Below are 14,672 nucleotides of genomic sequence, written 5' to 3' on the forward strand. Positions count from 1 at the left end.
TATTTTGCTCTTTTTGTCCCTTTAATACATTTTGACAGCATTTAATAAATGTTTCCTATACGATGTGACTTTCTAATCTGCATAATCTGGTTATCCCAGGTCCATCTAAATAAAGTGTGACAATACTAGTGAGATTTTTTGAATGCACATTTGCTCGTAGACAATCAGAGTGTATGGGGTTTCATTTAAAAAAAATGATTTAGAATATAACTGTCAAATTCAGCCATGATAAATTTATTTTTTTAGGAACAACTTGAGTATATTACACGTCTTTTTTTTCTAAATTAGCAATACCAGTACACTTCCACCACGGGGTGCTGTACAAGAAACCGACCATTTAGTTAAACTTCGCCACCTAGTGGCCATTAACCACAACAAATCTGCTCGTTTTCGTTCTCAATCGCCTTGTACACAGTGCGTAATAACCAATCAGCAGTTGCAATTCTTGGTCACATAGCGCTGCCTGGACCAATCCATAGGAAAAGGCCGAGCTGCTTACACGGCCGCCATTAAAGAAAGGAATCTGTGAATTCAAATGGGAAACCTATCCTGACCCTAATCCCATTATTTATTGATACTCATATTTTCATTTTCCCCCCACTACAAACCGGTGCGGAAAATTGGGATAAGAACACGCACCACACGGAATTGTGTCTACTCAGGAGAAGGAGGGGAGAAAATGGCGAACCTTTGAGGAAAATAATAGATAAACGTCAGGAATTGTTTCCACTCTGATTGCATTTTTCTTTATTTCTACTTTTTAGTAAAACTTTGTATTTTGGGCCTTCGGTGTCTAAACGGTTCCCGCCATGCTCTGCGCCCCTAGCCGGGGTAACAGCGGCGGGGGAGCGAGGACTGAGACACCACCCGGACGCCAATGGTGCTAAGACCCAGTTTTTACCTTCAAGAGACCACGGAACGCTAAAGTGCTCCGCGTTCTGTGAGCTATAAGCAGCGGAGTGTGAGGATATATCCGTTTTGTGCCCGGACCTCCCCTCTGTGACACCCAGCTCACACACAGGGCTGAGCAGCAAGTAACTCTTGATGTTAATCTATTAGTTATTTTATTTGTATCATAAACCACAATGAATTGACCTACAGACCTATCTCCACCCTAAATCCTCTGGAGTTGTGGATTTTTTTTATTGTATTCGGTGTCTCCTTTCTGGTGACTTGGATATATTTTATTACAGTGCTACTTGTAGTTTGGTGGCTGTGCAGCAGCAGCTGCTGTGTGTTTTTCTTCTCTCGTTTGGGGTGGGATAATGGCGTGTGTTCTCTGGCTGTGAGGATGAGTTCATGTTTTGTGCCGAACGGGGCCAGTCTGGAGGATTGCCACTCCAACCTCTTCTATCTGGTGAGTATATAAATACCTGAGCTTATATGTGTGGACATGTGCACAGTCACACTCACGTCAGTGTCTGGTGAATTCACATATGGGTAGGCGCAGAGCTTGTGTACACAACGTGATGTCTAGATTTGTGCTTGACTTTTATATGCATGTTTTGGCACTGCTGTAAAACTACCTTTTCACTCTTTGCACTTCCACAAATCTTTAATTGTAAAGTCCGCGACTACAACAATGCATACATAAACACACAGGCATGGGTACTCACACAATCTGTCAGATTACCACGGACGCCAAATCATTAGGCTTTACACATATATCTTCTATGGCCACCTCAATGTCTACTCTTAACAAATGTACTTGTTTATACTTTCGATATATACCATGTAAAGTTTTCTGTTCACAATTTACTGATACTTTTTTTTTATTATTATTATTGAAATCATCTGTGTAGTGCAGGCTACATAAGTAGCGATACACAATTGCACTAATTTTGTAGTAAAAAGAGTAACACATTAAAAACACAGAAGGAGAAAACTTTTGCCTATTATGACAAAGTAACTCATGTTTTTGTAGACCTGGAAATAACCTTTCAAAACTTGATATGTATATTTATACCTGATATTAAATACCGATTACCCACTTGTTACATTATATACTACATCATTTGTGAATGCAACACTAGTCATGTAGTGTAAACTCTTTCCTTATCTCCAGGTATATTTTGCTATCACGTTTTTTAAGTAGTTGAAGTTTATTTTTTCGTATGTGTCCTAAGTGCATGTGGACTGAAAGTATTTGATGCTGTTTGTGCCTTTCTTGCTTTTTATGCATCCTCCTATCACTTCTAGGTTAATGTGTTGCACAGCTGTACTTCTAAACTCAACCCTGTGTTTGTTAGCATTCAGAGCCTCTGTCCTTTCTTTTGATCTTGTTTTTATAGTCTTACTCTATAAAAGTGAAGCCTGGAATACAAGAAGCAGCCATTTTCCTGGCTGTCCCGCTGGGCTTGGCCCTGGCCCTGTCTTATAGGATCCACAACCCTCTACTTCAAATGTTTTCTCCTCCCCTTTCTGTGTCCCAGCTGTTCTCACCTTCTTGAATTCCTTACTGTTTTATCCATTCAGCACTTTCATCTTATTTTGTTTCTTTTTTGCTTTTCTGTCAGGCTTTTTTTTTTTTTTTTTTTTTTTTTTTCCACCCATACTTGATTGGTTCATTCTCATTAATCCATACTTCATGCAAAGGATTTTATTACATTTTTTTTTTTTTTTGTGAATCATGGTGAGTTCTCTAATAAAGTATAAGGCTGTGCTTAGACAGTGCAATGCAAAATAGTTTTTTTCCCTTCATGTTTTCAGTGACTTGTTATACCAGCTGCAAAGTATAAAATATTATACATTTATTTTTGTACATGAAATAGCTGATTCTGTGCTTGTAGGTAAATCGGATCTTCTTTTATCATTTTCTGTACACACACATGCTTTTTTATCTTATCCCCTCAATGACGGAATAATTCCATCATGGAACTATTGAGCAAACTGAAGCTGTGTTCTTAAAGGGACAGTCTAGTCCAAAATAAACTTTCATGATTTAGATAGAGAATGTAATTTTAAACAATTTTCCAATTTACCCTTTTCACCAATTTTGCTTTGTTCTTTTGGTATTCTTAGATGAGGTTCATATGCTAATTTTTAAGCATTTGAAGGCCGCCTTTTCTCTCGGGGCATTTTGACAGTTTTTCACCAATAGAAGGTGTTAGTTCATGTGTGTCATATAGATAACACTGTGCTCACGCATGTGGAGTTAAGGTTGAGCCAGCTCTGATTGGCTAAATGGATGTCTGTCAAAAGAACTGTATTAAGGGGGCAGTTTGCAGAGGCTTAGATACAAGGTTATCACAGAGGAAAAAAGTGTATTTATATAACTGTTGGTTGTGCAAAATTAGGGAATGGGTAATAAAGGGTTTATCTATCTTTTAAAAATATATAAATTCTGGTATAGACTGTCCCTGAATATGTCTGTATTCCAAAGAATAATACTTAAACAGAACAATTGAATATTAAAATGTTATTACTAGGGCTGCAAATAACTTATTTTCATAATCGATTAATCGGCCGATTTATTTTTTCGATTAATCGACTAATTGGATAAAAAGAAAATCAATAATTGTTTTCTATGTTTTAAGTAAAATCCACATAATGAGTGTTACAAATATAAACTTAAGACTAAAACTTTACATTAACACAACTGTTTCTTCAATTTTTAAGCAGCAGAGCACAGTTTTATAATTAAACAAAACAAAACCACAAACTGTTTGAAAAGAGGTAGAACTAGAAAGAGTTAGACTATCACTGTTAATAACATTTTGTTATTCACTCTTTCTGAAACTTTGCATTGAAATGCAAAAATCTCAACATGTCCACATGATTCTGGCTAAGGCTGCTGGTTCTCTGCAACTGTATTTCCTGCAGCAGAGAAAAGGCTGTTGAGGTGTATAAGTAGGGTTTTGCCAATTTTACCAAAGTGGGATATTTATCTTTTTTAGCTCTTCACCAATGCTAAGTGTTTTCTACCTTGGCAAGGGGCTTTTCAATAAAGTAACCATTGACTTCATTCTAACATAAAAATATCTTGAATATCTATATGCAATGGTAAATAACCAGCTATAAGGTTAGGGGAAATATCTAGTCCGCTCTAAAAATAACGAATATATACTTTTAAAGGTTAAATCTGGTACATATTATCACAATTTATTAAAAAAATAACAAAATCAGAAGCGCTAAGGTCTGTATTTCAATAACAGGACAAAGCCTTACACATTTATTTATACAGTACATATAATCGGCAATACGCTAATAATTGTGCAAACAGATAATAGTGCACATCAATTTAAATAACTCCCATCAATCTAGGGGCTAGGTGTAAACAACAAGCTCAGCACTATATCATGAAAAGCATAGTTCCAAATCACCAGATTTAATATAAAAAATCCAAATGATGACTATTCTATCTGGGTTGCACATAAGCCAGGGGTAGTTGTAAACTTATACTGTCCTGAAAAAGTGAAAAGTAGATGTCCTTTAGGCTAAGGACATAACCATAAAACACAATACCATGTGCAGGAGCTCATTGGAGTGAAGCAGCTAGTGTTGTGCACAGACCAACTAATTGCAAACCAATTAATCAATTATGACGATTAGTTGTTGCAGCTCTAGTTATTACTTTTCTCATAACCCCTGCTGGGAGTGTAATTTATTCTGCTGGCTATTTTTACACTGCATTTTTTTTATAGCTAATTCAAACGTATACAATCTTTCACTGGATACCATAGGCAAAATCAGCTATTTGTAAACAATGTCATACATTGCATTCGTTAAAGGGGCAGTCTAGTCAAAATTAAACTTTCATGATTCAGATAGGGCATGTAATTTTAAACAACTTTCCAATTTACATCTATTATCTAATTTGCTCAGTTCTGTAGATATCCTTTGTTGAAGAAATAGCAATGCACATGTGTGAACCAATCACACAAGGCCTCTATGTGCAGCAACCAATCAGCAGCTACTGAGCATATCTAGATATGCTTTTCAGCAAGTGATATCAAGAGAATGAAGCAAATGAAATAATAGAAGTAAATTAGAAAGTTGTTTAAAATGACATGCTCTTTCTATATCACAAAAGAAAAAAATTGGGTTTCATGTCCCTTTAACCTCTTAAGGACATATGATGGAATTTTTCTGTCATAAAACAATTGAGCAAACTGAAGGCTGTGTCCTTAAAGGGTTAAAATAAATAATTGGAAACACATTAAAGGGGCAGTTTACTTATTTTCTTTTACCCTTTTATAATTTGTTCCCAATGATCCACTTTACCTGCTGGAGTATATTCAATTGTTTACAAGTATTTCCATTACCCTTATATTGGCATTTGAAATAGTTGATTTAGCCTGTGGTATCCCCACCTATCCTGAAAGAAGAAATTACACTCCCAATGGGGTATAGAAGAGAGAAGGTAATATGCTAATTTTCCGTTGTTTTCTCCAAATATTGGTGATTGTTTTACAGACATATATAAGATAAGAAGCAGGTATAAGTACACAATGTGATAAAGTAATGAGATCTGATTACACCTACAAGCTCAACCCATTTTTTTTTCTTTTTTCCATTAAGATATTTATTGAGGTTTTTATACAATTTTAATATATAACAAGATATATGTTCTGTCACATATACAACAATTGCAGGAATGCATATTACAATAATACAGGTTTGAACAAGTTTATCTGCATTTCCAACTAAACATATAGCCACAAAACCTCATTTGTTTTGGTTTTATACACCTCTTGACTGGTCTTTAGGCCACTCTTGGACCTATACCTAATAGCTTGTATCACTGGAGGGAACTAGGGTGATATAGAGCCACTCTTGGGCATGATGAATGAATATATATATATATATATATATATATATATATATATATATATATATATATATATATATATATATATATATATATATATATATATATATATATATATATATATATACATACATACCCTTTCTAGTGCTCCTAACAGCCCCACCATCCAGGCCATAGCTACGCTTTACATTTGCACTTTCATTTATTTGCATTGCCTATTGCTGTTTTTACGATTACGCTATTACTTTTCAATAAAGTGGATTACGTGTTTTGAGCTGGTGTCCGGACCTCTTTTCTTTGAGAGAGTGTATGTATATATGTATATATATGTATGTGTATATGTATGTATATATATATATATATATATGTGTGTGTATATATATATATATATATATATATATATATATATATATATATATATATATATATATATATATATATATATATATATATATTTTACTTAGCCAATTATTATGTTGTTTATATTAGGATGAATCCACCTTTGGACCCTAGCAATTAATTATAGTATGGAAACAAAATGTAATATTTAGCGGGTAATCACCACTTTTCAGACTTGTGGAAGTACACTCGACTAATCAACACTCATACTATTTCCTTCTCTTATAATATGTATAATCTCTTATTGGGGTATAGTCTAATTCCAATGTTGCTCCAACTCCACGTGTGTGAGCACAGTGTTATCAATATGACACACATGAACTAACACCCTCTAGTGGTGAAAAACTGTCAAAATGCCCTGAGAGAAGAGGCGGCCTTCAAGGGCTTAGAAATTAGCATATGAACCTCCCTAGGTTTATCTTTCAACTAAGAATACCAAGAGAACAAAGCAAAATTGGTGAAAAATTCTAGAAACTGATATTGCCATAATAGGTGTCTCCATATATTGCCACTATTGTGGTATATTAGGTCTCTATAAAGTGACCTCCCCATACGCAATTCTAATATAAACAGTCCAAGAACAGTACTAAACTTTACCTCAAATGCCACAGCAAAGGTGAGATTAGGATTAAATCATTTGCTATGTGCAAACTGTATACTATCTTTTTAATAACTTTTAACAGTACTTAGTGTAAAACAAGTTCAAGGTTTGGTAACAATGGAGAAATAAGTGGCATTCCTCTTCTGTCCCAATGGCAATTCCTCAGCCTATGCTGCGCGGGTCATGAAGGCACAGTAGAAGAACCTCTGCTAGTGGGGTAGCTAAACGGAGCATGAGTAGCCATGCAATCATCCCAATAGAATTCCAGAGGGCTATATAACCCAGGGAAAGCGACATCTCAAGCAAGGTACTATAGAAAGAAATTGGAGCAAAGTCTTTCACGGTCTGGAAAAGCACCTTCAATAGTTGCTATATTAGGAGCCGTTATATTCCGATCTGGTATCAGACTATAACAGCAGCCCCCAGGGATGCCGTCCGCACCTCCCTCAAGAGCCACTGAAAGTCTTTCACCTTTCCAGAAACGATCTCTGCTTCTTGTCATTGTTTGCTGTATATCGTCAGATCTAGGTCCCATTAGTATACGCTTCGTCATAGGTGAGTAAGCTGTTATCTGTGCAGTGACCACCTTGTCAGGATCTGGCCCCCCTGAAGTCGGAGCGGGATCCTCTGCTTCTTCCCCTTGGATTAGCGACACAAGATTATTAAAATGGCGGAACAGGTTCCGTTCTCAGCAGTATTTCTATGGATCTGCGCAGCTTACTTAAGATCATTTAGTTGCCTTGTTAAAAAGATAGGATGCTTAGCTGAAGTAGTGGATTATCAGAGTCTTTGCCGGAGCCTTAGTTTATGTGACTGCTCATGGCCTCTGCCTAGGCACGCCCCCAGCTTTATAAGGTTATGGCTTCAAACCACAAAATCAGCTAATTCATATACACAAATAAACCTTAAAAACAAATCTCATACATTTTATGCTCTGCAGCTGGTAAAAAAAAAAAAAGTAATTGGAAACACATTAAGGGAAAACAATTTTATAGTATACTGTCCCTTTTAAAGGGGGGAAAACTTTAGGGTACACTGTCCCTTTTAATTGGTTACTAGTTAAAACCACATATTTTAAAGATATTTCAATGCTATACATAGGACTACATTGACATTCTCTGTTCTTGTGCAATTGATTGTGCAGGAGTGGGGGGGGGGCAGCATTGCAATATAAACTTCTTGTGCAATGTTTAAATATTGCCATGCAATGCTGCTGCATCGCAAGTGGCAATTACAGGAAAACAGGTTCACTAATTGCGAACCTGTCTCCCTGCTATAAGTTGTGGTCATACTGTAGGTATAGTAATGCAAAAATTAGATTATCTATAACAATTCAGACAATGTAATTTTTTGTTTTGTTAAGACTATTTGAAGATGCAATAAACAACTTGTAATTACAAAACATTTCTTTTCTCATACTAAAGAATAACATAAATCAAGTCTAAACCTTTTTTTAAAACAAAGCTGTTTTTCAGTAGCCAAACTCTACCACCTACTTGCCTCATTTGGAGGAGCCAATCTGTCTTTAAGTCTGCAGCTGACAAGGCTACGGTCTGGCACCTAAATATTTTTACTGGGTTCTAAATTTTAAACAGATTTGTTGAGTTTAAATTGCCTAACAGTGAGAGGATAAAGCTAATGTTAGTACTGCCACTTGAGTAGCCAAAATAATACTTAATGGGAAATAAAAATCCTTAGTAAAATGCTATTATGCATCTGAACATTTTATGATTGCATTATTACTTGTCCAGAACTGTATATTTAACTCACAAAGGGGTTAAATACACAGTTAGCTTTGTAAACACAGCATGCTGCAATTCCAGAGCTGAACATGGCTATGTGCATAGCCACCAATTGGTAGTGTTGAGCACACAATAAGGCAAAAATAAAAAGCTCCAACCCAGTAGAGAATTTTATTGTGGCTTTTTACGTGCCTTTAATCGCATCCAGAAATAAAAATAAAATTTGCATTTATATAAAATATTTACTTTGAAAGTTTGTTCATATATCGATGTAAACCGTGCTGGCTGTCAATGTATGAACCTGGCAGGTAAATGCAGTGATCCTGTACTTTGCTGGCTCTCCAGGGGCAGATTGGCAGAAGACGTATCATATTAACGTAACAAAGTACTTGGTCCCTAGACATACAATTTGCAGCCACCTTGCATTAGGCTGCAGCAAGTTGACATAGAAGAGTTCTTGATTCTGGGGAAGAGACATTGTGGGGACCAGCGAGTAAGGACACGCGTGTCTAGTGCTTGCTGTCCAGCCTTCAGGTGTGCAGAACACTAATTATTATAATAATAATACATTTATTATTTTCCTTCTTAATATGAGGTGAGTCCACGGCATCATTCCTTTCTGTTTGGAAATACTGAACCTGGCCATTAGGAGGAGGAAAAGACACCCCAGCCAAAAGGCTTAAATACCCCCCCCCCCCCACTTCCCTCATTTCTCTTGTAAGGTGTATCCAGTCCACGGATCATCCATTACTTGTGGGATATTCTCATTCCCAACAGGAATTTGCAAGAGGACACCCACAGCAGAGCTGTAATATAGCTCCTCCCCTAACTGTCATAGCCAGTCATTCTCTTGCAACTCTCAACAAGCAAGGACGTTGTAGGAGAGAGTGGTTAAATATAGCTAGTTTATTTTCTTCAATCAAAAGTTTATTTTTAAATAGTACCGGAGTTGTGCTATTTTATCTCAGGCAGTAAATAGAAGAATCTGCCTGAGGTTTCTATGATCTTAGCAGGTTGTAACTAAGATCCATTGCTATTCTCACATATGTCTGAGGGGATTACACAGATGAGGTAACTTCAGCGAGAGAATGGCGTGCAGTTTATTCTGCTATCAGGTATGTGCAGTTATAATTTTTTCTAGAGATGGAAAACACTAGAAAATGCTGCTGATACCGGATTAATGTAAGTTAAGCCTGAATACAGTGATTTAATAACGTCTGGTATCATGCTTACTCCCAGGGGTAATACCCTTATGATATTTACAATATAAAACGTTTGCTGGCATGTTTAATCATTTTTATATATGCTTTGGTGATAAAACTTTATTGGGGCCTAGTTCTTTCCACATGGCTGGCTTAAATTTTGACTAGAAACAATTTCCACTGTTGTAGTATAAAAGTTACAGTTGGTGCAGTTAAAATTACAAACTGTGACATCCAGCTTCCCTCAAAGGCCCTCTGAATGCTATAGGACATCTCTAAAGGGCCCAAAGGCTTTCCAAAGTCGTTTATTGGGGAAGATAGGGCCACAGCTTGCTGTGGCAGTTGGTTGTGACTGTTAAAAAACGTCAATTTCGTTTTTTTGATCCGTTTTTTGAACTAAGGGGTTAATCATCCATTTGCAAGTGGGTGCAATGCTCTGTTAGCCTATTATACACACTGTAAAAATTTCGTTTGATTTACTGCATTTTTTCACTGTTTTTCAAATTCTGACAAAATTTGTTTCTCTTAAAGGCACAGTACCGTTTTTTATATTTGCTTGTTAACTTGATTTAAAGTGTTTTCCAAGCTTGCTAGTCTCATTGCTATTCTGTATAAACATGTCTGACATAGAAGAAACTCCTTGTTTATTATGTTTAAAAGCCATGGTGGAACCCCCTCTTAGAATGTGTACCAAATTTACTGATTTCATTTTATGCAATAAAGATCATTTTCTGTCTTTAAAAAATTTTTCACCAGAGGAATCTCACGAGGGGGAAGTTATGCCGACTAACTTTCCCCACGTGTCAGACCCTTTGACTCCCGCTTAAGGGACTCGCGCTCAAATGGCGCCAAGTACATCTAGGGCGCCCATAGCGTTTACTTTACAAGACATGGCGGCAGTCATGGATAATACACTGTCAGCGGTATTAGCCAGACTACCTGAATTTAGAGGTAAGCGAGATAGCTCTGGGGTGAGACAAAATGCAGAGCATACTGACACTTTAAGAACCATGTCTGATACTGCCTCACAATATGCAGAAGCTGAGGAAAGAGAGCTTCAGTCAGTGGGTGATGTTAATGACTCAGGAAAGATACCTGATTCTAATATTTCTACATTTAAATTTAAGCTTGAACACCTCCGCGTGTTGCTTAGGGAGGTTTTAGCTGCTCTGAATGACTGTGATACCATTGCAGTGCCAGAGAAATTGTGTAGACTGGATAAATACTTTGCAGTGCTGGTGTGTACTGATGTTTTTCCAAATACCTAAAAGGTTTACAGAAATTATTAATAAGGAATGGGATAGACCAGGTGTGCCGTTCTCTTCCCCTCCAATTTTTAGAAAAATGTTTCCAATAGACGCCACCACACGGGACTTATGGCAGACAGTCCCTAAGGTGGAGGGAGCAGTTTCTACTCTAGTAAAGCGTACTACTATCCCTGTTGAGGACAGTTGTGCTTTTTTTTTTTTAGATCCAATGGATAAAAAATTAGAGGTTACCTTAAGAAAATATTTATTCAACAAGGTTTTATCCTACAGCCCCTTGCATGCATTGCCCCTGTTACTGCGGCGTACTGGTTTGAGTCTCTGGAAGAGGCTTTACAGGTAGCGACTCCATTGGATGACATATTTGGCAAACTTAGAACACTTAAGCTAGCCAATTCTTTTATTCTGATGCCATTGTTCATTTGACTGAACTAACGGCTAAGAATTCTGGTTTTGCTATACAGGCGCGCAGAGCGCTATGGCTTAGATCATGGTCAGCTGACGTGACTTCAAAATCTAAGCTACTTAACATTCCCTTCAAGGGGCAGACCCTATTCGGGCCTGGTTGAAGGAGATTATTGCTGATATCACGGGAGGAAAAGGTCATGCCCTTCCTCAGGACAGGTCCAAATCTAGGGCCAAACAGTCTAATTTTCGTGCCTTTCAAAACTTCAAGGCAGGTGCAGCATCAACTTCCTCTAATAATAAATAAGAGGGAACTTTTGCTCAATCCAAGATGGTCTGGAGACCAAACCTGACCTGGAAAAAAGGTAAGCAGGTAAAAAAGCCTGCTGCTGCCTCTAAGACAGCATGAAGGAACGGCCCCCTATCCGGGAACGGATCTTGTAGGGGGCAGACTTTCACTCTTTGCCCAGGCGTGGGCAAGAGATGTTCAGGATCCCTGGGCGTTGGAAATTATATCCCAGGGATATCTTCTTGACTTCAAAGCTTCCCCCCCCAAAAAGGAAATTTCACCTTTCACAATTATCTGCACACCAGATAAAGAGAGGCATTCTTACACTGTGTACGAGACCTCCTAGTTATGGGAGTGATCCATCCAGTTCCAAAGGAGGAACAGGGACAGGGTTTTTACTCAAATCTGTTTGTGGTTCCCAAAAAAGAGGGAACCTTCAGACCAATTTTGGATCTAAAGATCTTAAACAAATTCCTCAAAGTTCCGTCGTTCAAGATGGAAACTATTCGTACCATCCTACCACTGATCCAGGAGGGTCAATATATGACTACAGTGGATCTAAAGGATGCTTATCTTCACATTCCGATACACAAAGATCATCATTGGTTTCTCAGGTTTGCCTTTCAAGACAGGCATTACCAGTTGTAGCTCTTCCCTTGGGATTAGCTACAGCCCCAAGAATCTTTACAAAGGTTCTAGGGTCGCTTATGGTGGTCCTAAGGCCGCGGGGCATAGCAGTAGCCCCTTATTTAGATGACATCCTGATACAGGCGTCAAACTTCCAAATTGCCAAGTCTCATACGGACGTAGTACTGGAATTTCTGTGGTCGCATTGGTGGAAAGTGAACAAGGAAAAGAGTTCTCTATCCCCACTCACAAGAGTTTCCTTTCTAGGGACTTTGATAGATTCTGTAGAAATGAAAATTCACCTGACGGAGTCCAGGTTTTCAAAGCTTCTAAATTCCTGCCGGGTTCTTCATTCTATTCCGCGCCCTTCGGTGGTTCAGTGTATGGAAGTAATCGGCTTAATTGTAGCGGCAATGGACATAGTGCCGTTTGCACGCTTACATCTCAGACCGCTGCAACTATGCATGCTCAGTTGAACGGGGATTACACAGATTTGTCCCCTCAACTGAATCTGGACCAAGAGACAAGGGATTCTCTTCTCTGGTGGCTATCTCTGGTCCATCTGTCCAAAGGTATGACCTTTCGCAGGCCAGATTGGACAATTGTTACGACAGATGCCAGCCTTCTAGGTTGGGGTGCAGTCTGGAACTCCCTGAAGGCTCAGGGATCGTGGACTCAGGAGGAGTCTCTCCTTCCATTAAACATTCTGGAACTAAGAGCGATATTCAAGGCTCTTCAGGCTTGGCCTCAGTTAGCAACTCTGAGGTACATCAGATTTCAGTCGGACAACATCACGACTGTAGCTTACATCAACCATCAAAGGGGAACGAGAAGTTCCCTAGAGATGTTAGAAGTTTCAAAAATAATTCGCTGGGCTGAGATTCACTCTTGCCACCTATCGGCTATCCATATCCCAGGTCTAGAGCACTGGGAGGCGGATTTTCTAAGTCGTCAGACTTTTCATCCGGGGGAGTGGGAACTCCATCTGGAGGTATTTGCACAACTGATTCATTGTTGGGGCAAACCAGAGCTGGATCTCATGGCGTCTCGCCAGAACGCCAAGCTTCCGTGTTACGGATCCAGGTCCAGGGATCCCAAGGCGACACTAATAGATGCTCTAGCAGCGCCCTGGTCTTTCAACCTGGCTTATGTGTTTCCACCGTTTCCTCTGCTCCCTCGACTGATTGCCAAGATCAAGCAGGAGAGAGCATCAGTGATTCTGATAGCACCTGCGTGGCCATGCAGGACCTGGTATGCAGATCTAGTGGACATGTCATCCTTTCCACCATGGTCTCTGCCTCTGAAACAGGACCTTCTACTTCAGGGTCCTTTCAACCATCCAAATCTAATTTCTCTGAGGCTTACTGCCTGGAGATTGAACGCTTGATTTTATCAAAGCGTGGCTTCTCCGAGTCAGTTATTGATACCTTAAGACAGGCACGAAAGCCTGTCACCAGGAAAATTTACCATAAGGTATGGCGTAGATCTCTTTATTGGTGTGAATCCAAGGGTTACTCATGGAGTAAGGTCAGGATTGCTAGTATATTATCTTTTCTCCAAGAAGGTTTGGAAAAAGGATTGTCAGCTAGTTAAGCGTCTGGCAGATGTTCCAGACGTTCAGGCATTTTGTCAGGCTTTAGTTAGAATCAAGCCTGTGTTTAAACCTGTTGCTCCACCATGGAGCTTAAACTTGGTTCTTAAGGTTCTTCAAGGAGTTCCGTTTGAACCTCTTCATTCCATAGATATCAAGCTTTTATCTTTGAAAGTTCTTTTTTGGTAGCTATTTCCTCGGCTCGTAGAGTCTCTGAGCTATCTGCCTTACAATGTGATTCTCCTTATCTGATTTTTCATATGGATAAGGTAGTCCTGCGTACCAAACCTGGGTTCTTACCTAAGGTGGTATCTAACAATATCAATCAAGAGATTGTGGTTCCATCCTTGTGTTACACAATCTGGACGTGGTCCGTGCTTTAAAGTTTTACTTACAAGCTACTAAAGATTTTCGTCAAACATCTGCTTTGTTTGTTGTCTACTCTGGACAGAGGAGAGGTCAAAAGGCTTCGGCAACCTCTTTTTCTTTTTGACTAAGAAGCTTAATCCGCTTAGCCTATGAGACTGCTGGACAGCAGCCTCCTGAAAGGATTACAGCTCATTCCACTAGAGCTGTGTCTTCCACTTGGGCCTTTAAAAATGAGGCTTCTTTTGATCAGATTTGCAAGGCGATGACTTGGTCTTCGCTTCATATTTTTTCAAAATTTTACAAATTTGATACTTTTGCTTGTTCGGAGGCTATATTTGGGAGAAAGGTTTTACGGGCAGTGGTTCCTTCCATTTAAGTACCTGCCTTGTCCCTCCCTTCATCCGTGTACTTT

General features: G+C 38.7%; 1 protein-coding gene across 1 annotated transcript in view; it reads left to right on the forward strand.

Moving 5' to 3' along the window:
- The first annotated feature begins 500 nt into the window (after positions 1-500).
- The window catches only part of MED13 (mediator complex subunit 13), a 1,182,528-nt gene continuing 1,168,356 nt past the window's right edge, over positions 501-14,672 (forward strand). Inside the window, exon 1 of the mRNA XM_053707341.1 lies at positions 501-1,357. Within this exon, the coding sequence (XP_053563316.1) occupies positions 1,292-1,357 (66 nt within the window). The 5' untranslated portion in view covers positions 501-1,291. The remainder of the gene's footprint in view (positions 1,358-14,672) is intronic.

The sequence above is a fragment of the Bombina bombina genome, chromosome 3, assembly GCF_027579735.1.
Source record: "Bombina bombina isolate aBomBom1 chromosome 3, aBomBom1.pri, whole genome shotgun sequence".
Classification (NCBI taxonomy): domain Eukaryota; kingdom Metazoa; phylum Chordata; class Amphibia; order Anura; family Bombinatoridae; genus Bombina; species Bombina bombina.